The sequence below is a fragment of the Carassius carassius genome, chromosome 6, assembly GCF_963082965.1.
Source record: "Carassius carassius chromosome 6, fCarCar2.1, whole genome shotgun sequence".
Lineage (NCBI taxonomy): Eukaryota > Metazoa > Chordata > Actinopteri > Cypriniformes > Cyprinidae > Carassius > Carassius carassius.
In genome coordinates, this window is record NC_081760.1 from 34,223,292 (window position 1) to 34,248,101 (window position 24,810).

Sequence of the window (24,810 nt, forward strand, 5' to 3'; positions counted from 1 at the left end):
AAGACACCACAATTCTCCAGTATGTCAATACAGGGTCCTCGACTGAATGGCAGCCATGAAAAGTGAGAGCTGGCACTTTGCGTTCCACCTTATTCGATCGGGGCCTCTTTTAGGTCTTCTCAGTCGCAGCTGTCAGACCCCATTTCTCTCAACTTCTTAATAAACTGCCATCTTGGCGCATTGCATGAAGCTACAATTCCAGCAGGGAACCTCGAAACTGCTGTGCCAATTTGCAGGGGTCCCCATTTAAAATACATTCGGCTTTCCAAAAATGTGGTTGCTTTTAATAAACGTAGAGAGGGTTTGGTGCTTTTGGCTTTCTGTGGTCTTAAATAAAAGTCACGCAGGGTGAATCACCACCACTCAATACTATTCAAATCCTTCCAGGTGGTTTGAGATGACGGGCTGCACCACCCTGTTCCCAACCCAGCTCAATGACATTAAATTAAAAGCACTTTCACACAACCCGTCTAGGAAGTGGCTGGACAGCCCAGCTGACCACAGGAACCCGGGTCAGATGGTGCCATGGCGATTTATCCCCAAAGATCTCTCAGAGATTTCACAGGCCAGGGTGGCAGGATATAGCATGGGCTTACCTCCCCCGTTCTCTCTTTTATTATGAAGAAAAATAATAGGCTTAGGTCTTTCTATTCATATTTGCAGAGAGGCGGTGCCGATTGAAAAGAAGCATGTCCATTTAGGATTTTATAAGCAGGTCTGGCCAAGCCTGCTTCTAGAGCCCCTCAGATGTGGTTTTAAAAGAAATTTCATTGTGCAGAACTCAAGCTGACTGAGGGCCTGCAGAAAATCGAGAGGAAAGAGGGAAAAGCTAGATTTCATGAAATAGAAAAATTGGGAGTTGGGAGACAAAATGAACACTGTTCAGTTCAACAACCTCTCCATGACAGCACTTCAACTTCAACCAATCAGCACGAAACGCTGAAGACCTAATGTCCAGCTGGTAACCCTTTTCTGAATTCTCCCAGAAAGAGTTTAACCATACACACATGACTTTCCTAACCTAAAATCAGCTCCGTTATCCAAGCACCCTCTGCTTTCCTTCTCAAAACCAACTTAGGCTCACTGGGGGAAAAAAAGTGCCTGTGGCAACATTTCTGCAAAATTATATTACATTGCTTCTTGCACGTAATATCATTTTGCAGAAAGTTTTGCTTTAAAGGTGAAATGTCCAGTAAGTGGCACTAAAAGCGTTTTATCCTAAATTGATTTATGTGAATTTGGTTACATTTCATTACATTGGTTATTTTATATATTGCAGCAGTTCAAAAATTAAATGGTGAGTAGTGCTTATAAAGCTAAACCCTCTATCATGTTAGAAAAATCACGTAGCACCTACACTAAACCTAACTAATAGCGTTAACAAAAGAAAATGCGAGATAATGCATTTGATTAAAGAAACCATGTTTTAACTTGCTTCTATAACTGTTTGAGCTCTTTTATCGTGACTTCACAAGATTCACAACAGAGCGTTTCGTGTCGCAAATGCAATGTTGTACCAGGTGAGATACTGAGCAAGTTTACTACATCAGAAAAGCCACATATATATGTACATACACACACTCACCTGCAGGATTATTAGGAACACCTGTTCAATTTCTCATCAATGCACTTATCTAATCAACCAATCACATGGCAGTTGCTTCAATGCCTTTAGGGGTGTGGTCCTGGTCAAGACAATCTCCTGAACTCCAAACTGAATGTCAGAATGGGAAAGAAAGGTGATTTACCGTATTTTCCGGACTATAAGTCACACTTTTTTTTGATAGTTTGGCTGGTCCTTCGACTTCTAGTCAGGTGCAACTTATTTATCAAAATTATTTTTTGACATGAATCAAGAGAAATGAACCAATAGAAAACATTACCGTGTACAGCCGCGAGAGGGCCCTCTGTGCTGCTCCATGCTTTTGTAGTGTACCACTGAAAACACAGAGCGCCCTCTCGCGGCTGTAGACGGTAATGTTTTCTCTTGGTTCTTGGTTCTGAATAAATGCGACTTATAGTCCAGTGCGACTTATATGTTTTTTTCCTTGTCATGATGTATTTTTGGACTGATGCCATTTATACTTAGGTGCGACTTATAGTCCGAAATATACGGTAAGCAATTTTGAATGTGGCATGGTTGTTGGTGCCAGACGGGCCAGTCTGAGTATTTTACAATCTGCTCAGTTACTGGGATTTTCACGCACAAGCATTTCTAGGGTTTACAAAGAATGGTGAAAAACATCCAGTATGTGGCAGTCCTGTGTGCGAAAATGCCTTGTTGATGCGAGAGGTCAGAGGAGAATGGGCCGACTGATTCAAGCTGATAGAAGAGCAACTTAGACTGAAATAACCACCGAGGTATGCAGCAAAGCATTTGTTAAGACACAACACGCACAACCTTGAGGCGGATGGGCTACAACAGCAGAAGACCCCACCGGGTACCACTCATCTCCACTACAAATAGGAAAAAGAGGCTACAATTTGCAAGAGCTCACCAAAATTGGACTGTTGAAGACTGGAAAAATGTTGCCTGGTCTGATGAGTCTTGATTTCTGTTGAGACATTCAGATTGTAGAGTCAGAATTTGGCGTAAACAGAATGAGAACATGGATCCATCATGCCTTGTTACCACTGTGCAGGCTGGTGGTGGTGGTGTAATGGTGTGGGGGATGTTTTCTTGGCACACTTTAGGCCCCTTAGTGATAATTGGGCATCGTTTAAATGCCACGGCCTACCTGAGCATTGTTTCTGACCATGTCCATCCCTTTATGACCACCATGTACCCATCCTCTGATGGCTACTTCCAGCAGGATACTGCACCATGTCACAAAGCTCGAAACATTTCAAATTAGTTTCTTGAACGTGACAATGAGTTCACTGCACTAAAATGGCCCCCACAGTCACCAGATCTTTACCCAATAGAGCATCTTTGGGATGTGGTGGAACGGGAACTTCATGCCCTAGATGTGCATCCCACAAATCTCCATCAACTGCAAGATGCTATCCTATCAATATGGGCCAACATTTCTAAAGAATGCTTTCAGCACCTTGTTGAATCCATGCCACGTAGAATTAAGGCAGTTCTGAAGGTGAAAGGGGGTCAAACAGTATTAGTATGGTGTTCCTAATAATCCTAGGTGAGAAATAAATAAATAAATAAATAAATAAATAAATAAATAAATAAATAAATAAATAAATATTATATTATATTATATTATATTATATTTATATATATATATATATGTATGTATGGAGTACTTGATGCCAACATCAAAATGTATTAGTTTATAAATCATTCACTATGGCAAGTGTTATGCGAGGTTATAACCGTATTGAGCAAGGAATCATTCTAAAATAATCTGACCTGAAATCATGATGTTTGTGAAAAGGAATATAATATAAGTTATTTTATTGCCACTAGTGTTTATTCCCAATGAAAACTGCAGTAAATTGTATGTACCAGACAAAATTTTGGAGTTTTGCAAATATGTTGGTAGAAGTGCATTTTTCCAATCAGCCAATGTTGCCCAAAACATAGTCAATTTTACCAACAAGCATTTTCTTCACACCACCAGCCCTTTGTCCTCCACTCAATTTTCTCATTTCCATGGTGTTGGGGAGGGGAGGGGGTTGTTTTATAATAATCGCTTCACTCTACTGTAATTTATATGCAATGAGGACTCCTCATGCCCGCGGCTACAAAAAAAGAGACTGTGAAAGAGCGAGAAGTGTTTTGGAAACATTTGAAGAGTTGGCAACTTAAGCACTAACGACAGATTGCCATTCAGCTACAAATCTAGGTGAAATCCATTCACACTGTTTACCTACGAGAAAGAGAGAGATGCCAGCACATGAATAAAAGCAAACTAAAGATGCAAGGACAGGTAAGTTCAAACAAGTCAGGTTGTTCTCTGTTCAGTACTCCACACTAAGCAATTTTAGCATAATTACCACAGAATTTTCAATTAATCCTTTGTTTTTATAAAGCAAAAGTTGAAATATTGGATATAACTTTGAATAGGTAAGGTCCAGTAAATGATTAGATCATAATTCTTTGTCTCATGTAGTCTATCTCCGCATTATGTTAAAGTCTTCTGGCTATACTTTGGAAACGGTGTGTATTGTAATAGTGATAATTAAAGGAATGAGTTGAAATTATTTTCCACAGTAAGCTGACATTCGCTCAAATGTAACATATATTCAACATTGTAAATTCCTTTAAAGCACTGTAAGAGAAAGGCAACTAACTTTCAAATGCAAAAATACAATCAAAATTAGAGTTTATAGAGTCAGAGTAAATAAAGAAATAAATAAGTGTTAATGAAAAAGTAATAATATAATTGCAGACTGAGTTTAAATTGAATGAATTATCAATAATATAAAATTAGTTTAGGAATTATCTTCTGCTGTAAACTGACACAACGATATCCTATATTTAACCCAAAAAATTCCTTTAAAGTACTGTACAAGAAAAAAAAAAAAAGTTGTGATTTGCTTTAAGTTTTGGACTATTGAAACACTGCACAAAAGACAGTCCGGTTCTGAATAGAAACACACCCTGTACTATCAGCCAAAACAATTATCGCCCACACACACACACACACACACAGCCAGGTGTTCATACTCACATTCATGCTCTCATCCCATTGGTAGGAATTCATGACCTTTAAACAACAAAGATGAACACACACACACACACACAGTGCCCAGTCAGTTCAATATATTGGCCCCAGTAAGTGAGCAACCCCAGTACTGAGCCGCCTAAATAAAGAGAGGCCCCAGTCTAGAGCGGCAGGTTATAAATGGAATGTGATATTGGCAGGACGGCCTGTTAGCTCTGGGGCTTAATGTAACCAGACCCAATTAATGAAGCGCTCTCATGGCACATGCCCAAGGTAACGATACAAACAAGAGAAGGAAGTGAAGATGGAGAGAGCGAGAGGTAGAGGAAAGGGGAACGAATGGAGGAAAGGCTGCCCTAAAGGCTTTAAAAGAAAGAGAGAGAGCAAGAGAATGAGTGAAAGAGACACCTTATTTTAATAATTCTTAGGGATGAACACTGGCAAGTTACACCTACAAATCTAAAAAAAATAAAATAAAATAAAATAACTTAACATTATGATTGTTGTTGTACTAAAAAAAATTGATAAAAAATAAAACAATATGAATAAATAATAGAAAGACATTTTATCTCCTTTTGTATTTTTACACAAGATAAAAAAGATACTTTACAAAAAAGTTGGTACCATTATAAGAGCAAAATTATCTCAATAAAACAAATTATATTATTATTATTAATTATTTTTAATAAATGCATATTTTATGAACTTAATTTCCAATAGTAGTAGTAGTAGTAGTAGTAGTAGTAGTAGTAATAATAATAATATTTAAAATAATTACTATTATTATTATTATTATTATTATTTAGCCTTACCTTTTTTGATCCATGTGCTAGCTTAAGTTCAAAGTATGGCATTAAGAAATTTGACAGCAGTGTACCAGCTGTCATCTGCAAAAGGCAAGCAGAGCAGCAGAACATCAAACATCTCTCCCATTAATGCCCCAGAAAACCACATCAACGGCAAAGGCAGTGCTACATTCTGACAGATGTGAACCATAAAACAAACACAAATGTGATACATAAGCATTGGAACTGCGCCAACCTGAGGTAATGCATGGACCAGGGATTTAAAGCTCATTGAGAATAAATACAATATTTATCAAGACAATAAGGCAACAAGGACGCTTCCTAACATACAACACAGGATTAACCGAAAAATGAAAAGCGTTGAGCGTAAGTTTTTGATAACAATCGACAGACAGCACTTTTACAATAGAAATATTCAAAAGTTGCTGATTGGTTTTGCATTGTGTGGAGGTTATATAAAGGTTTGGCAAGGTTTCTCAACATCACGCTGCATGTTCACCTTGTGGTTTATGCAGGGCTCATTCTCACAGCAGGACCTGGTCACTTCAAAGCATCACTAAAAGGTCAAACATTCCACTGGAGTGGAGCGGTCAGCGAGCAGCATGCCGTCCACTGACCAAATACACAGACAACGTGCCATTAGCATGCATTCTGACACAAACACACAGTCACATACATTAAACTTTAAAGCCAGCCCGGTGTCTACATGCCAAACACATGAATCCGTGATCCACACAACCTTGTTGGAAGTGCAGAAAGCATATGAATGAACACTTGTTTATTCTTTGCTTTCATACTGCGCCAACTCTCGCTCTCATTTGGTTATTTATGGAAGGCCGATTCTCCAACATAATCAAACTGGCCAATTGCATGCTAGTGCTACCTTGACAAACAACAGAAAAGCAGCAGCTCAAAAACAAAACACAAATGAAAGGACTACAGATTTTTTTGCAAATGTATAGTAGGGGTGCTTTCTTAGGCTACTGATCAAACCAGAGTAGAGTAAAAGATTGAATATTTTTCATTTGAAAATTAAATCTTGGTTTATTTTTTATTAAAATAAAAATTTTAAATACATAAAATTATTTCAAATATTATTTTAATGTATATTTTTTTATTATTTAAAATAAGTAGATGAAAGAATAAAAAACAAACTGTATTTTTAAATATAAATATCATTGTTTTGTCTTCAATTTAATTTTAAAATAAAAATGTAAAATACATTTAAATATAATTTTAATACATTAAAATAAATATATAATATATAAATGATATATACAAATAAAATAAAAAATATAAAAAAAATTATTTAGGCAAGGCAAGTTTGTTTATATAGCACATTTCGTACACAATGGTAATTCAAAGTGTTTTACATAAAAGAAAGTAAAATAATCATTAAGAAAAATAATAACAAAAATAAAAACAAGCCATTTTAAAACTTTGGAAATGATTTAAAAATTGACTTAAAAGGAATTTAAAACAGTTAAAAATAGAAAATGATTTTACATAAAATAGTGAATACGTAAAATGCAGTGCAATCAGTTCGGACATCGCACAGTGCTCATTCAATAAATGCACAGCTAAACAGATGAAGGAGAGGGAGAGAGAGGGAGCGGATTGTTTAGCCATTTCAACTTTTCAAATTGCTGTGCTAGTTTAGGTTAGCTCAGAATACCTTAGCACATGCAAAGCAATTACCAAAAACCACCTATAATCATGGGTGATCGGCACCAAAAAAAAAAAAATTCTCAGAATATAAAAAAAAACTATTTTTTTCTACTACAAAAATAAAAATGGAGCAGCAGGAGAAAAGAGAGAGAGAGATATGTCAAGTTCCAGAGTCAATTTTAAGCAGGCATTTGAAGATGTGGGATTTGTCTGGCATGTGCAGACGGTGCTTTACTGGCACATTCACACAGGTATACGGCACATAAATGGCTGCCACTCTGGATTTGGGAAGAACTTGCAGCGAGGAGAGAATGAGACCTGCAGGGGAACTTGTGATGGAGGGGTGGAACAATCCGCTCCCTCTCGGTCTCCCGCTGCAGGGCAGGAGGCTCAGGTTAGTGTTTGAGTAAAGCGGTGATACGCTGCTGCACGTGTGTTTGTTACCGTGTGAGCATGTAAACGTGTGAGCTCACAAACCATACCTGCAACATCAGAGTGGCTATGCTGAATGGAGCTACTTCAGATGCCGGGTATTGACCTAGTTTCACACTCACAGCAACAAAGTCTGAGCTTTACGGCCCAGAGTTAGGGATTGAGATGAGAAGAAAAGAGGAAGCGGAGCAGGGGGAGGGTGGGAAAGAGACTGAAGTCTACTCCGATTGAAAGCAAATTAACATAGCAGAAGATGTGGCTTTCTGCTCTGCACACGTCGTAAACAGTCAATAGTTGCATGCACAGACAGAGGTCTCCATTAAAAGGCGTATGGACTACACTTTGAGCACACTAAAGTTCTTCTTATGATATCATGCTCTGCGACATCTTTAAAGCCCAAATAACAAACAAATAAATAGCAAAAACATAAAACCTACAAAGCTGCAGCTTTAAAGTTTATGTTCTTTTAATTCAGCGAGATATATCAATCTTCTATTAGTGACGCACCTTCACCTCGTACAAATGTGCAGCTCTCAGTTCACTAAAATTGAAGTCTGGAATACAACAACAGCTTGTTTGTCTGGGCTCCAGAATTTCCATGCATATGGATAGAATTCAATGAAAGGAATAGTGCAGTGTCTTAATAAACCCAATTCTATATCACAATCATATTGTTATGTTTAATTGCGAAGAGTCCAATTCCTAGTGTGCAGCTTATAGCATTCACACACATTGAAAAAAAATGGACAGAAGCGGACAGTAAATTTAACAAATCATTACAGGCAACACATTGAATTAAACAGGAAAAGTTTAAGCATGAAAAAAAAAGATATATATATACCCATACACACACGCACACATACACACACACACACACACAACTTCAAAAACTCTTTTTCTAAATTATTATTCAAAATTCTTTACAGACAGAAATGTCATTGGTTTGAATGCAAGAAATCATAAAATCATAATGAGCAGTAAGTTATTTTAGACAAAAGCACCAACAAAAGACATAAATGTAACATTTCTATGAAACAGCGGAAATAACGAACAATATGGAATTGAGAAAATGGTCAATATAGCTTGTTTCTCAAGATAACTGTGGTCTTCTGTATGTCTGGAAACAATAATTGTTTCAGTTACTTTTGGTGCCATTAGCTCTGCAGAAATTACATGTTCAAGCTTTAAAGTGGAATGTGATACAGTTTCTAGCAGTATTTTTAGCACATTGTCATGTTTACTAAGGTGACCTGGGTTATTGCATACTCAATATCTATGAAGTTCTGGGGACTAAATATAACTTGAGTCCCTCTTTATTACAGGCTTATAAAATATTGGTTTAATTTAAAATGAAGTCTAATCGCTAAGAAAAAAAATAACAGCACACATGATGATTGATGATGTATGATTTGAGGCATCACTGTTTCCAAAGAATAAAAAATAATAACTTCCAGTTATTTCCAGAGATCACTTTCTTACTATTTATTTGAAATATAACCAGACAAGACACACTCAGATACTGAGATACTTTAAAGTAAACATATTTCTCAAAGGGTGCAAGAAATCAAAACCTGTTCTGACAGATTCAAGACTGAATACATCTCAATAAGACCGCGGGATCAATTGTAACAACCCTACATTTTCACTCTTTTATCACATAAAGCCTTTGTCACTTTGTTTTGCTTGTAGGTAGGACAATTCTGCATTACGCACAAACCTCTTATATAAATGTGGCCTCCCCACATTGTTAGGGAATTAGCTAGTTAACCTCAACACAACTGCTTTTCAATTTAGCATCAGCCAGTGAAAACCCTCAGTCTGAGAGCACACACACACACACACACACAATAATCCCCGGAGAACAAATTACTTTTCCCAACCCACGCATGACTAGGGAGCACTTCAACGAGCTCTTAAAAGTCGACTCACACGCAGGACGGGGACCTCCCCCGTTCGATACTTTTGAAGGAGTACTTTTGTGACTATTGTCCCGACTAAAGCAAACAAAACATGGGCTGTGTGCAAACAAGGCGAGACACAGTGGAGGAGTATGCAAACGCGCACAAGGTCTTTGTTTTCCTGACTCTCTATAATAGGATAGGAGAGGGAACAGATCCAAGTTCTGGGTCAACCAGAAGAAAACTGGCTTTTGTTTGATGAAGATTCAGGAAAATTAACCTAACCCTTGGGTTGGGACTGGTGCATTGTCCATTAAATGCCAGATGGAAAAACTGAAGTGTACATAAAGGTCATGTTCTGCAATAATCAGATTTCCAAAAAGTTTTGAATTCATGTTCAATTTCAGAATGAGTTCGTAACTAATATCACATCTTGGTTGTGTAGATACAGATCAAGCTGAGAAACAATCAGTCAGTCAGTCTAATGCAGTGAGGTTACTTCTCAAAATAGCTCTAATAATTGCAAACTAAATCCATAATGCATAAGCAGCCTGCGCACCATTTTCCATGGATGTATGCCATCTTAGATACCTAAATATTGATCAAAGACCAGGTAAAAATCTCAGCGTATGTCAGGCCAACCTATCTAGAGTATTCTGCTGGAATATGAATTATACCATTAACGTATGAGACCGATGCTTCCTGGATGGAGCTTTCCAAAAGCTACAAAATCCTGAAACTCCACAATGTGCTACACAAATCACAGCCAGTCAGAATATATTTAGATTTGGGGGATCACCTGTGAGCTAGTTTAATTCTATATATTGTTTTTTAATTAAATTAAAATTAAAATACAGTACGTTACATTTTTACATGTTAAATGTTCCCTCCTGGTGGAATAACCTCCCCAACTCAATCCGAGCAGCTGAGTTCTTAGCCATCATCAAGAATTGGCTTAAAACACATCTCTTCCATCTTTATTTGACCCTCTAACTTTAGCACTCACTATTCTAATTCTATTCTTAAAAAAAAAAAAAAAATCTAACTAGCTTTCTAATCTTTTTGTATTCTATCATTTTTTTTCCATTTATTATACAATTAACAAAAGTAAAAAACAAAAGTTTCTAATTCTAAAGTACTGTTTAGATGGTGTACAGAATTGTCACACTCCACAGGTTGATAACTTCCCAAAGGTATTTCACATCAACTAGACAGGTTATCTACAAAAACATTTTAAGCATTTAAGCATAAAGCTTCAGATCAAAAGTTTTTAAGATCATGAGAAACAAACTCAGTTAAGTGTGTCCAGACTTTTTACTGTTAGCATTCACAGGCCCAGCATCAGCATCTGTAAACTGAATTTTATTATTACCTATGCACATCCTTTGGGAGGCACAGATGCAGTTAATAACCAGCGGTTGAGAGGAGTTAGTATGAGGCACAAAGGCAAAGACGAGCAAATGCAGTCTTGCAGAGTATTTTTATAGGTTTCATCATCCAGCATCAAACAACCGAGGCAAGTAAACAAAGTGCTGCTCATCTCAGGTCTCACATCCGTACCCAGAATTTATTTGAGAAAGAGAAAGCATATCATATAACAAAACAGGGGGTGAATAATAGCAGATGTCCTAAAAATACAGAAAAGACTCATTTCAGAGGCTCTATATATTTGTGAATGGCCCTTCAGTAATAAATGAACGCTCAACATGGGTTCAAATCAATTTGTGATAGGGGAAAAAAAAACATCACAGTGCAGGTCTGTAGAGGTCAGGAAAAGTAATGCAGAAGGCCAGACTCAGAGATGATAGATCAGATCAAAGAGGCAGAGCAGTCAATTTGTCTAATGAACCTTATTAACAATAGGCTGACATGAGGGGCCCTGGTAATGGTTTATGTAGTTTGTGTAAACCGCTATCTTAGCGTGAACTAGGGATGAATCGGCCGATAATGGCTTTAAATGTACATATCGGCATTGGCACAATATGAAAAATATGTCTTGCCGATAAGTGGAATACATTAACTCACATTTGCTCAGGTTGTGCTAGTGATTATATCACATCAATAGTGTGGCTCATTCTTGAAGCACAGTTTTGTCTGAATGATGATTAGATTGACTGTTTTGGATCACTGCATTTAATCTGTGAAATGTGTGTGATGGCGTAAATCGTAATATCAAGTGCAGTGGCAGCAGCAGCAGCTTCCCCGGGGTCCTAATGCCCTCTCAGTAAGAAGTTGTAATCCATGGGGGCGCTGTTGGCCTACATCTAATTAAATTAAAGGGAAATTCCAACCCAAAATGAAAATTTTGTCATTAAATCACTCTCCCCCTATGTCGTTCCAAACCTGTAAAAGCTTTGTTCGTCTTTGAAACACAATTTAAGATATTTTGGATGAAAACCGAGAGGCTTGTGACCATTCCATTAACTGCCAAGAAAATTACACGGTCAAAGTCCAGAAAAGTATGAAAGACATCATCAGAATAGTCCATCTGCCATCAGTGGATCAACCGTAATGTAATGAAGCGAAGAGAATACCTTTTGTACACAAAGAAAAATAACGACTTTTTAACAATTTGTCTCCTCTGTGTCTCTCCGCATCACCATAGCAACATTTTGGAGTGTATCCGCTGGATGAAAACTGCGTACGCTATTCTGTCATTATATTCCAAGTTGGCTAAAATGAGTAAAAAAAAAATAGACATACCAGATATCAGCAAAAATCCAATATCGTGTTCCTAGCATGAACATAAATTTATAAAAATGGTGAAAAAACAAAAAGTAGTATATATTCAGTATGTAACAGCATATTTGTATCCTTAAGGCTGCATTTATTTGATTCAAAATACAGTAAAAACATCAATAGTGTCTTTAATAATTTTATTATTATTATTATTATTATTATTATTATAAACATACATATATAACATTTAATTTCAGCAATTAAAAAAATATATTTAATTGATGTTTATATAAATTGATATATTATAAACATACATGTATTAAAAATAATTTTCGCAATTTTGTGCATATCTCTTTATAAAGTCCTTATAAAATTATATCATGTAGACCAGCGGTCCCCAACCCCCGGGCATTTGATACCGGGCCGCACAAGAAAGAATAAATAACTTGCATTAAAGCTGCAGTCGGTAACTTTTGGCCCTCGCGTCTGGTGGAAGAACATTGCAGCCGGAGCTACTTCTCTCGGTTTACATCTACGGCGAGTCACACAGGTACTGCGCTACTCTGCAGCGTTGCCGACCCCAACCAGACTAAAATAGTCAGAATATAAACACTTATTATAGGTGTACCATAGTGATTAAGGATAAGACAAAAACACGGTTTGGAAAATGGATTCATGATGTACTCGCTCATTATATATTATTCATGTTATGTTGGCGCGATGTTACGAGGACGCTGCTAATAAAGTTGCATACAAATACACAGTGGATTCATGTTTATTATTATATTTACAATATACAACAGTTTTTATGCCAGTCGTATCATTTTATTTTGTTGTATTTATGCTTCACACCTTAATGCCCGGTCTGTGAAAATATTGTCTGACATTAAACCGGTCCTTGGTGCTAAAAAGGTTGGGGACCACTGATGTAGACTATATATTGCAATCACACTGGCTACAGGACACCCTGCTCTGTCAGTCACTGAAAAGCTCCACCCATAGGATAATGTTTTTCTGTTGCAATCAACTTAAGCAAGTGTATTTTTCACAAATTGGACACCTCCATGGGCGGGTTAGCTGCCTTGTTACAGTCTAATGTGGGAAAGCCTGGAGGTTGGGGGTTGGTGTGTTGGGGTTGCTGATTGGGCAGAAATGGGCACACGCTCCACTACAATAGCTGGGCCTCGTTAGCTCTGTAACAATTCCACCGCCCACGCCACCAAAACATCGCCGACATAAATATGGGGACATCTGCAAGGGTAATCACTGCATTGTGCTCCCATTTTCTGCTCTGTTGGACGGCAACAGGGCAGCCTGCTTTTCAACACCTCCCTCCCTCCACCAGCCCACCCTTCCCTTCCCAGCCTAGGCTCCATTTCTGGGGTCAGAGTACCTCAGGTAACAAAACCCTCTGAGACTTGTGCTGAATTACATGTAATTACTCCCATGATCTGATTGATTTTGGCCTGAATAGGGCAAAAGGACACCTTTAACTTCTTGCCACCCTCTTTCAGTGTATCTTGGTCACTTTTTTTCTACGTTTCCCATCTCCATTCGCACCCCCCCCCCATTCTCATCCTTTTCTATGCACAACAACCCCCTCTAATTCCCCACACCATCCCTTGCTCACCCTCCCCTTTTTTCTCTCTCTCTCCAGCGCTCACGAAACGAAGCCAAGACTCTTCATCTAGTAGGAGGCAGAAGGCTTTGAAGAGATCAAAGCCAAGGCCGCGAGCAGTTGTGCGCCCTGGGAATACGCCGCAGCTCTCTGCTCCACAGCCCCCTTTTTCCAGCGTCATGTCGGATTGCAGCTGGATTGCATTTCACTAGTTTTCTTAATGCACTCAGTTTTGACTTCGACATCACTGATCCCCCCCAACGCACACATGCACACCTTCAACAAAAATGAGTGAGAAGGGAAGACAGACAAAAGCAAGTTAACGAAGGAGAGAAATCAAAGAGAGCGAAGTTCAAATGAAAAAGCTGGGTAAAGAAAAGAGTAAAAGAGGAGAAGAGGGAGCAGGAGAAATTTGACAGGGTGATTTTTTATTTTCACAACTCCATAATTGGCCAGTATAAAGGCAGATGAAAAAAGGAAGCATTTGTTTTCAATTCTGCGGCAGATTTGAAAGGAGCGACAAAATTTTATTAGTTTCCCAAAAATTTAAGACAAGCTCTTTTCACATTCAAAGAACAGGGTGTTTTTTATGGCCGAGACCACACAAAAAGAGCTGATAGCAAAGCTCTCCCTTCCCATCCGCTTCAAACATGAGTTGACTGACTGACTATGAGAAATAGAAAGAGTCTGAGAATTCGGGGGCAGAGGGATGATTTGATGTGCAACACAAAGAGAGGGAGTGAGTGCACATGAGAAAGGGGGGAAAAAAGAGGTTGAATCTACACATACATTAAACAGCCTGGCTAATAAAGCCTGATGGCAAGCCATCTTTTGTACTGTAACTCAGAGAACCCCTTTAAGAAACTCCTACACCAGGGAGCATGAATATTTCAGTGGTGTCTGATCCACGGAGCATGTGAAGCTCCTTTACTCCCACACAAACACACAACCCGGCAAAATATAAAAATAAAAAATATAATGAGCTTCAGAAAAATATGAAAACCATGAACCTAGTGAAACAGAGCCTCTATTGATCAGTGGAAAGCAGTGCAAATTAAGTTCAGAGATGCACGCTTGTACGCTAAAAAACGCAGTTTCAATCTCTGTCACTGACGAATTTCTCTTGAGATGATGACTGTTTGACAAGACACTCAACTTGGTGTTTCTACACGCTGCTACAGCACAAAAACTACCAATACTACGCAATCTCCAACAGTTATCCAATTAGCGTGATTTGATAGAAGGTGGTTACTGACTTGCATCTAATGTCGCTCCTCAAACAAACAATTGTAAAATGAGAAAAACATGGGGATTTTGGGTCATCCGAGACTAAACAAGCTTTCACTGACACTGGGAATGAGAATACGCAAAATAAAGCAACAAACATTAAATGAAAAGGGGTAAAAAAAATAAATAAATAAGTGCACAAGAAAAACAACCAAAAGTGGGACGAGAGCGTCAGCCACTATTATCAAAATAAAGCGGGGCTTAAAGAGGCCGCTGGAGGGTGACTGAGGTCACAGTCAGGCCCTGAGACATAACATGCAGGAAAAGTGATGACAACTGTGGCGCAAAGACAAAACACAACGTTGCACTTCACTTGCGTGTGCCCTCATGATCATCTCAGCAGGTGCTACCGCTGGTTTGCATAATAGCGGAGCATAAAAAGATCAAGAAATAACACTCATTGTCCAAGAATAACACCACAATTTGTAGTATATATAGGGTATATATGGTTGTCTAATAAACCTGACATTGCATAATACAAATTTTTTGATAAATCACATACAGGTATATGTGTGAGTGCAGGCAAAGCCAAGATAAAAAAAAACAAATGCACTACTTGTATACACACAAGAGCAATTTAATTTGGACATTCCCTCCAGAACTTCAGAGTTTGTGGAGTCTCCTACTATAAAGACGTTTCAATTAACAAATTTCAGTGGGTCTGGGTGGTGAAATGCCCCATGGAGGCAAACCTTTCAAAAATCACCTAATAACACTGCCAGCCTTTTTGCTTCATACATCCAACACATGGATTCAATATGGCTGTGGTAACCGGCCGATGTAAACACAGTATCAATGGCCCTCTGTTCCAAAACCCTGGGTCTGTACCAGTGAACTTCAAAGGGGCCATAGGCAGCCGAATCTGCGAGGTCTAGGTCATACTGGTGTTCAGACCTGCTAAGCAGATGATACGGCTACTTGTTGGCCCCTTATCACCCATATGTGGGGGCGGTGCACTTTGCTTGCCTTCATTAAAAGATGATATGATACATGTTTCAAGTATGTGCTAAGAGCGCCAGGGAGACTTATGGGTGAGTTTAGTAATGCAGATTATGATGTAAAGAACAATATTACTGAAAACTATTAAAACGCAATAAAATGTGGTTCACAAATATTGTTACAAAAACCACACACAAGGGCTGCTGGGAAATGTAGTTTCTTTGAATGGTGCAAAAACTGACAGATTGAGAGTAGAAGATCCAGCTGTGTGAAATCTCTTTAGGTAAAGCCAGGGTTTGTGATTCCACGGCATGTCCACGCTGAGAGATCCGTCACATCCCACATCAAAGCAGGCTGAGTGTGAGTGTGTATCTTGGGTCGGTCCTTCCAAAGCTCCACTGCCAGAGGCCAATCAGGATGGGGGAGGAAAACAGCACAAAGACCGAAGTTGCTCCACCAGCAGCTCCAGCTCATTATTACTATTACAGTAGAGGTTTGTCTATATTTAAACATTTTTAACATTTTTTTTTTCTAAATTCGCAAATGCTCTTAGAATTTTGCACACTGAACATGAATATGCACATATTGTCAAAAACTAAAAATTGAAATAAAACAAATGCTATTTGCAATGTTTCCCGATGATAAAATTTGTATTCTTTGATGAGCATCTGCTGATCATAAATTCACTACCAAATATCCGAAATTTACGGTAAAACCGAAAAGTGCGATATACAAACCACTATGCTGGAGTAAATTCGGTTTTCACTGAAAATGCCATCTGTTCTACATAGGAAAATGTGATTTTCGTTTAACTATACAAATATTTGTTTACTCTTCCTTTGAGTATACCACTCATTCTCTTTTTTGCTATTTGTTTCGTAACATATTTTGTGTGAAAAAGCCTTCAAATCAGAAAATTCTGAAAAATATGAGGACATTAAAAAATATTAACTAATTCATGTGTCACAGGTCAAACATGTAGCATCTCAAAAACTTTCAGTGAGATTAAACTGTGTTCAAACTTTAAATAATCCAATTGTGGCAGGGGGGCGTGGTTTAGCGAAGTCTGCAGCGGGAGAGAAAATCAGGAGACGAGCAGTAAGTGAGTGGTTTGGGCGAAAATTATCATCACCTGTTTCTGGTTCTAGTAATTGGCGTGGAGAGAGTATAAAACGCCAGGAGAGTCGGAAGCAAGCGAGAGAGAGACGGACTGCTGACGCGAAGCCGGAAACGAAACCGGAAAGAGTAAATCGGAAGTGCCGGGACAACGTGCCAGAATAGAAGTCACCATTTGGTGTTTGCAAAGTTTAAGTTATTTTTCTGTTTAATAAATACGGGGTAATAGAAGAATCTAATAGTAACTGGGCGAGCCCGATAGTTTTAGTTCCGAAAACGGACGGCTCAGTCCGTTTCTGTGTAGATTACCGCAAGGTGAATGCTGTGTCGAAATTCGACGCGTATCCAATGCCGCGGGTTGACGAGTTGCTTGATCGGCTAGGCACGGCTCGCTTTTATTCGACATTGGACTTAACAAAGGGCTACTGGCAGATCCCCTTGTCTCCATTGTCCAGAGAAAAGACAGCTTTCACAACGCCGTTTGGATTACACCAATTTGTTACCCTTCCGTTTGGCTTGTTCGGGGCTCCAGCTACCTTTCAGCGCCTCATGGACAGGATCCTACGGCCCCATGCTGCGTATGCGTATGTTACACTCTCCTGATTTTTCTCTCCCTTTTCTGTTGCAGACAGACGCGTCGGACAGGGGGCTGGGGGCAGTCCTGTCCCTGGAGATAGAGGGAGAGGAACGGCCGGTGCTGTACATTAGCCGGAAGCTCTCGAAGAGAGAGGCTAAGTACAGCACCATCGAAAAAGAGTGCCTTGCCATCAGATGGGCCGTCCTCACCCTCCGCTATTATCTCCTGGGACGGGAGTTCACCCTCTGTTCGGACCACGCTCCGCTGCAGTGGCTCCACCGCATGAAGGGTACCAACGCGCGGATCACTCGTTGGTATCTAGCTCTTCAGCCTTTTAAGTTCAAGGGGATCCACAGGCCGGGTGTTCAGATGGCGGTGGCCGACTTCCTCTCCAGAAATGGGGGGGTGGGGGGGGGGGCTGCAGGCCGGATGGCTCCCTGGCCTGAGTCGGGCAGTGGGGGTATGTGGCAGGGGGGCGTGGTTTAGCGAAGTCTGCAGCGGGAGAGAGAATCAGGAGACGAGCGGTAAGTGAGTGGTTTGGGCGAAAATTATCATCACCTGTTTCTGGTTCTAGTAATTGGCGTGGAGAGAGTATAAAACGCCAGGAGAGTCGGAAGCAAGCGAGAGAGAGACGGACTGCTGACGCGAAGCCGGAAACGAAACCGGAAAGAGTAAATCGGAAGTTGCCGGGACAACGTGCCAGAATAGAAGTCACCATTTGGTGTTTGCAAAGTTTAAGTTATTTTTCTGTTTAATAAATACGTCAGCAGTCCTGCCGACCCCTTTGTCCTCTTCCTTGCCCACACGAACTTACAACACCAATATCCAAGAAAGAAAGAAAAGAGAGGGGATGGAGAACAGATTATAGAATTCAATGAAATCCAGGACCCCATCACCCCATTATTCTCTCCAACTGATTAAAAGGGGCCGAGATAAGCGGAACTACATGAAACGTCCCAGCGCAAGGGAAATAATTTCAAAAGGAGGAAATGCCTAGGTTGTCTTAATTCCCAATTCGCCATTTCATATGAATGTTAGAATATTAAAACTTCAAAGCTACAGGCACCAGAGACAATGCAGCCCCAGTGTTTACCTGGAAACATTATCTGCTGACCCCAAGTTAGGCATCTCAATGGAGCCCTGGATGCCATTTCCAGATGTCATCCATCAGATTAGAGCAACATGTAAAGCTTTCATGGATCACTAAGCACCATGATGCCAATATCCACTACCAATTGGGGGGGGCGGAGAACATTGTACTCATACTATTGGCATTTCACCAGGTAGCAATCCCCCCCACACCCCCAAAAAATATCTGCTGACAGCTACAAAATTGTCTGCTTCATGACTGGGTGGGTGGGAGTTCAGGCACTGGAATGTCATGGCCAATGGTAATCAATCCAAACTTCAGGGGAATGAAGGTGGGGGGCGGAGGAGGAGAAGATGCCTTTGATCTCGCTGAAAACCGATCCCAGACCTTGGAGATACGGTGTCCAAATATTTGAGCCACCGCAAAGGAGAGAGACACAACAGACAGAGGAGGTTAAGGAAATGGATCTGCCGTGATTGGAATTTTATTCCAAAACGAGAGAAAAAGGCAAAAATTGGGTAAGTTGCAATGATTTCTATAACCAATCGATCTGAATAATTCTGCAATTTTTTTTTTACCTTCAAAGCAAAGGATTCACACAGATATTCCATTGACTACATTGCTGACCCAATTACCAATATACTGCTAAACCACATTTTGTTTTGTAATAATGTATATGCTTAAGAAAAACTGCTTAAAGAGCACTAAACAATAAAAATGTTAAAATCAGAACCATTTATCCCAAATTCTTAGATCTACTACAGGGCAACTGCTGCATCATCTTCTGTTTGTCGCCCGTCACCACAGCGGCAAAACCAAACTATAATCACACGGCCACAGACTGATAAAGGAGCTGAATTCAGAGCTGTGCAAACAATAGATGAGATGAGCTCAGCGGAGAAAGCCCTGTCTCTCATCGGGCTCACAGACTGCCTCCAGCGGCAGTCTCTTCCAGGCACCAGTCTACTGCCAAACGAAGTCTTAACCACACAAAAACTACCAAACAGGATTAGGGTGGACAGCTGCTAGCGTATCCACCATCTTCTTCTTAACACCCCCCCCACCCCCCACCCCATCAGCATTCGTTTTATAGAAAAATTGATATGGTAAACGTCTTCAACTTCTATACACAAGAATGCAAGTCTGTTCAAAATAAAAAAAAATAATCTGCCATGCTGACATTTCAAGACAGTACGAGCAGATATGGGTCACAGCATTAGACACAGACACGAACTAACAATATAACCCTGAGCTACACGCTATGACAAGGGAAGATAAAACAAAGTGAAAAATGTCACTGGTGGACAGTGAGGGCTCGGGAGCGAAAAGCACGGGATAACACTCACCATTCTGGGAATGGGAGGTGAGAGAGAACCGTTGTTCATGTAGGGTTCATTGTTCATATTGGTCATCATGATGTATCCTGGGTAACTGGGGTATGGGTGGCCTTTGCTGTACATGTCTTGATGCTTACCTGTTAGAGAATAAAATAAATCAGCTTCAATTAATACGGATTTCCATATATTCTCTATGAAATGCTATGCAGTTGAAATGAAAGGCATGGTTAAAATTAATTTTGTTAATAAATGTTTTATGTGGTCCAGTCACTAAAAAAAACTTTGAGGCTTGAACATTTAGCGGCAATTAAATGAATCAAAATGAACTTCCTGACCAAATGTCAAAAAAAAAAAATGCAAGCAAAACAGGAAACCAAGCAGATCCTAACGGTATCAAAAACAGAGGAGCCGTTTTGAGGCCACTGAAGTGTTTAGCTGAAAATTTGCATCCTAATTCACAGCAAGCGGAGAACAAAGGGGAAAAGACAATCAAGTCACTTCACTGTGACCCCAGTGCCCTGCCCGGTGTAAAAAAGACCAGGGTGCAAACAGAGATCAAATGAACTCTGGGCCATCACAGCAACATGCTGCTCTTGACAATAGCGTCTCAGACGGTTTGTTTGGAGGGCAGCGTGTCACAGGAAGAAGGGGCTCTTCCCTGACACGTGTCATTATATATCGACACCAAACAGACTTTGAGCTGAGAAATTCACTTCACAAATCCACCAGAATTAATGAATCAAATCAAATAAAAATAAAAAACTAAATCAGTTATGCACTAGAACTATAAGACTTTTTTGTGGAAAAAAAAAGAGAGAATATATATATAAAAAGAAATGGCTTTCTTTGCAAATGTATAGTTTAACAAAAGTGAATGAAAATACTATGATTTTGTAGAAGCATGCTGTTTTAGGCATTTACACCACTAAATCAAAGGATTAATAATATTACACATTTTTCCCCAAAACATATGACTTACCATCATCTGGATGGTCCCTGTGGTTCTCAAGATAAGAGTCTGGTGTTATTTGGGACTGTCTAGCTGCCTGTTCAAAAATGTAGAAGAGAGATATTAACAGCTTAATTGCTAACGTGCAAAGTTATTTCTTTTATTTTCCAGTATTTCCTGCTTTCTGGAGAAAAAAAAAATCTAAAATCAAAAATGATAAAATAAGGTATGCGTTTATCATATTTTTAGCAGAAAGCATACATAAGGAAAATATATCTTGCTTTTTTATACATTGATTATTTCTCTCTGCTGTGCAGTCCGACCACAAATGCGGTATCTTGAGGAAGGAAAAAGAAAGGCTTCGTTACTATTCTCGTTCGCTCCGCATTATGAATCAGAAGTGCCGGGAAATAAACTCCATTTGGAGTTCAGCTCCCTCTGGGTGCCTTCCAGCAGAGTGAGAGATCTGCACTGCTTTCTCAATTAACATTTAGCCCATCAGTTTGTTCTTTCTCATGTTAAGGTACAATCCTGCATGCTGTTGATGCCAGGAGGAAATACATTTCATTAATAAATCAAAGCATCTTTAAATTATTTAGTTCAATTTACTTGATTCATATGACCAGGTAGTGATGGAAGAAACACACATGACCAGAGCAACACAAAAAAATGAATTTACACCAGCACATACATCTGACAGCTGATTCCCAAAATTCAGATGGATACAGACTTCCATTTGGCTTCATTTAAATAATTGTTTGCCATTTCCTTTTTGGAGAAATTGCAATATGCAATTTATACAAGAACAGGCAAATAACTTTGTTCGCACCATAAATGGCATGTGCTGATTTTAATGCAAATTAAAAAGTTCTATTAATACATTAATTTTAAAAAGCATATAGCATTTTTTGTGGATAATTGTAAAAGAATATCACAATAAACCAATCAGATGCATAATAAGCGGTTTCAGAAATATTACAATATGTGCATCTCACACATTATCTGGCAGACTTTGCTAAATAATTATTAATAATCTCAAAAATGACAATAATCATAACAACAACAAAGTTTAACGTTGCTATTGGTAGTAGAGATAGCAGCATAGCAAAAAAATTTATTTATTTTTAATAACTGTTAAACATTAATTGTTAAATAAACTAAACAAATATCATCTCAAAAAATAAATAATATAATCTCGAATTTCAAATAAAAATCTGTTTAAATGCTAATGTTTTTATGATCAGTAATATATATAGATAGATAGACAGATAGATAGATAGACAGATAGACAGATAGATAGATAGATAGATAGATAGATAGATAGATAGATAGATAGATAGATAGGAGAATTAAATTACGACTATGGATTTAAAAAATGTTAACTGGTTGAATTAGTAAAAAGTAAGTAAAAATCCGTAACAGATAAAATAAGATAGCTACACATTCTGTGCTGATTAAAGCGAATACTGATCATCGTGGCCCTTTTAGACCTTTTCCTCGATTAAATAAGGACTGTGGAGTCAAAATGAGTTTGTTGACTTTAACACGTGTAGCTCTGCCATTTAAATCACAAATACTCACAGAACAGAGGTTAACATATTAATACGACTCTTCATTTTGAAAACAAATCCCAACTTTCCAACAACAGGACACTTGAAGTTTGACGGAGATTGCACAGGACCTTCACGTGCGTTTGAGGCGTACTCACGTCATGACTGTTACTGTTGGGACTGATTTCTGACTCGTTGACCAGAGATGACTTGATCTCCGCTAAGTCTCCCTCCTCCTCGGAGTGGCTGATCTCCGCGAAGATCTGCTCTTTATGCGGGTCTCCCTCGTCTTTGAACGGGATCATTTCATCGGTGGCGCAGAGCTCCGGGTCCCCGCCGCCTCCTCCACCTGACAACTGCGGCATTTCTCGGGTGATTGAAAGTCCTCCTCACCCTACAAACGCCCGGAAAGCGAACGCGTGCAACAGAAAACCCCCGTATACCTTCACCTCCAAACACGCGCGTGAGTGTTTCGCGCGACTGGTGCAACACTCGAGAATCCAATATAGCGACGCAGAGTGCTTTAAAAGTTCAAGTACGACTCCTATGGTGTTTTCAAAAAGCAAAGGGTAGAAGTTAAAGTTGAACGCAGGACAGTTTTGAATGTTGAAAAAAACCTACTAAAAAAGTGCTGGAGTTCAGATGCTGTGTGTCATTCCCGTTTGGTTTCTTGGGTAAAAAGGTGTCCCTCTTCAGAAATGCGCTCAGCAGAGACTGAGAGTAATGTTGAGCTGGAGAGAGTGTAGTGCTGTACTCCTCCCCCTGATCTCTGACTGACTACAGAGATGAAAGAGAAGCCTCCGCTTTGATTGGCACCTCATACACGCGCGAGCGCGCACATGCATTGACTGACACTCCTGAGGAAAGTAAAGGGGAATTTTATACATTTCTTCCAACAAATGGACAGAGAGCGCGGAAATGTGGAGGTAGGAGACACCAGTGCTGTTCTCCGATTGATTTTGGGGCTGTTGGAAACAAAAACAGTGTTGTAACACCCTCAGTTTAACCAATTAGAAATAAGATTCAGGAGTGAAATCACTATCAATTATCTGTGTAAAATAGAGGATTTACAGGACGCATCTTTATTTAAGTTATTTGAGAACATGTTAATGAATGTTGGCAGAACTGGCTTCATCTGAATCAACAGGTTATATTGTTTAATAGAACATCCAATTAAGCTTTAATGTTTAAAACATTAGAAATACCATTACTGACCAGATTGGCGGGTGGTTGAAACTGTTACCAATGTACTTCCATTGGAACCATAAATATTGCAACGAATAAACCTCTAATGATGTTTTATTAAATTATATTTTTGTTTCCACGTTATATTTACTTTCTGTGAATTGAAATGATTAAAATGAAGGTAAGAATGGTTATGTGGATGGCACAATAATATAATATAATATAATAATTATTTTTGAACATTTGATTACCACCTTTAAAAAATTGTGTTAATGGTGATTAAAATATAAATCTATAAATGTCACCAGCAAAAAATAGTGTCAACAGCTACGCTTGACTCAGTGGTACATAAAAAACTGCTATATTATAAAAAAAAGCTGACAAATACCAGAATGTCAAAAATGTTTTATCATGATGTTATCATAATAAATAACATTTGAATAAAAAGAAATACAGAAATGAAAAACGACAAAAAAGACTTATATTAAAACGACAATGTAATGTGGACAGAAAAAAAAACTATACCACGGTCTCAATCATTTATCTGCATTACGCTGCAAATGTGACATCAAAGATGCAAAATGTAAATGCATGAATCGCATTTAATGCCGCTGTATAATGGAGGATGGGATTCCGTTTGAAAAGATCTAGGAATTTTTTTTTATCTTAATCATCTTATTAGTCAATCTTATCATGCATATAGCTCGATTGAACACATGATGTTTATCTGAATGCTGCTTTATTCTCAAGGTAATCTAAATTTAAATGCTTAAGGTAATTAAGCTTATTTATAAAACATACATTGTTTAATCACCCAATGTTTGATATATAACGTTTTTGTAAAATAGCTTAATTTCACTTGATATCATACGTATCGAAATATTTCTATTGCATACAAGTAACCTTTAAAAAAACAACGTTCAAATAAATTAATTAATTAAAATAAAGCATATTATAAAGCATAAATAAAGCATATTTCCCTGAAATGTTTGGAGGCATATTTGTTTGAAAATGTCCAAGCATTTTAAAAATAAGTGGCAATGACATAAAAATC

General features: G+C 38.7%; 1 protein-coding gene across 3 annotated transcripts in view; it reads right to left on the reverse strand.

Moving 5' to 3' along the window:
* Nucleotides 1-23,400, reverse strand: part of LOC132142708 (lymphoid enhancer-binding factor 1-like) — a 44,010-nt gene extending 20,610 nt beyond the window's left edge. The window contains exons 1-3 of one of the 3 annotated variants that reach the window (XM_059552781.1): nt 22,730-23,400; nt 21,052-21,118; nt 20,082-20,209 (exon numbers count right to left, since the gene is read on the reverse strand). In XM_059552781.1, the coding sequence (XP_059408764.1) occupies nt 20,082-20,209; nt 21,052-21,118; nt 22,730-22,936 (402 nt within the window). In that variant the 5' untranslated portion in view covers nt 22,937-23,400. The remainder of the gene's footprint in view (nt 1-20,081; nt 20,210-21,051; nt 21,119-22,729) is intronic. The other 2 variants (XM_059552778.1, XM_059552779.1) reach the window with 2 other exon arrangements.
* Between the last annotated feature and the right edge of the window lie 1,410 nt (nt 23,401-24,810).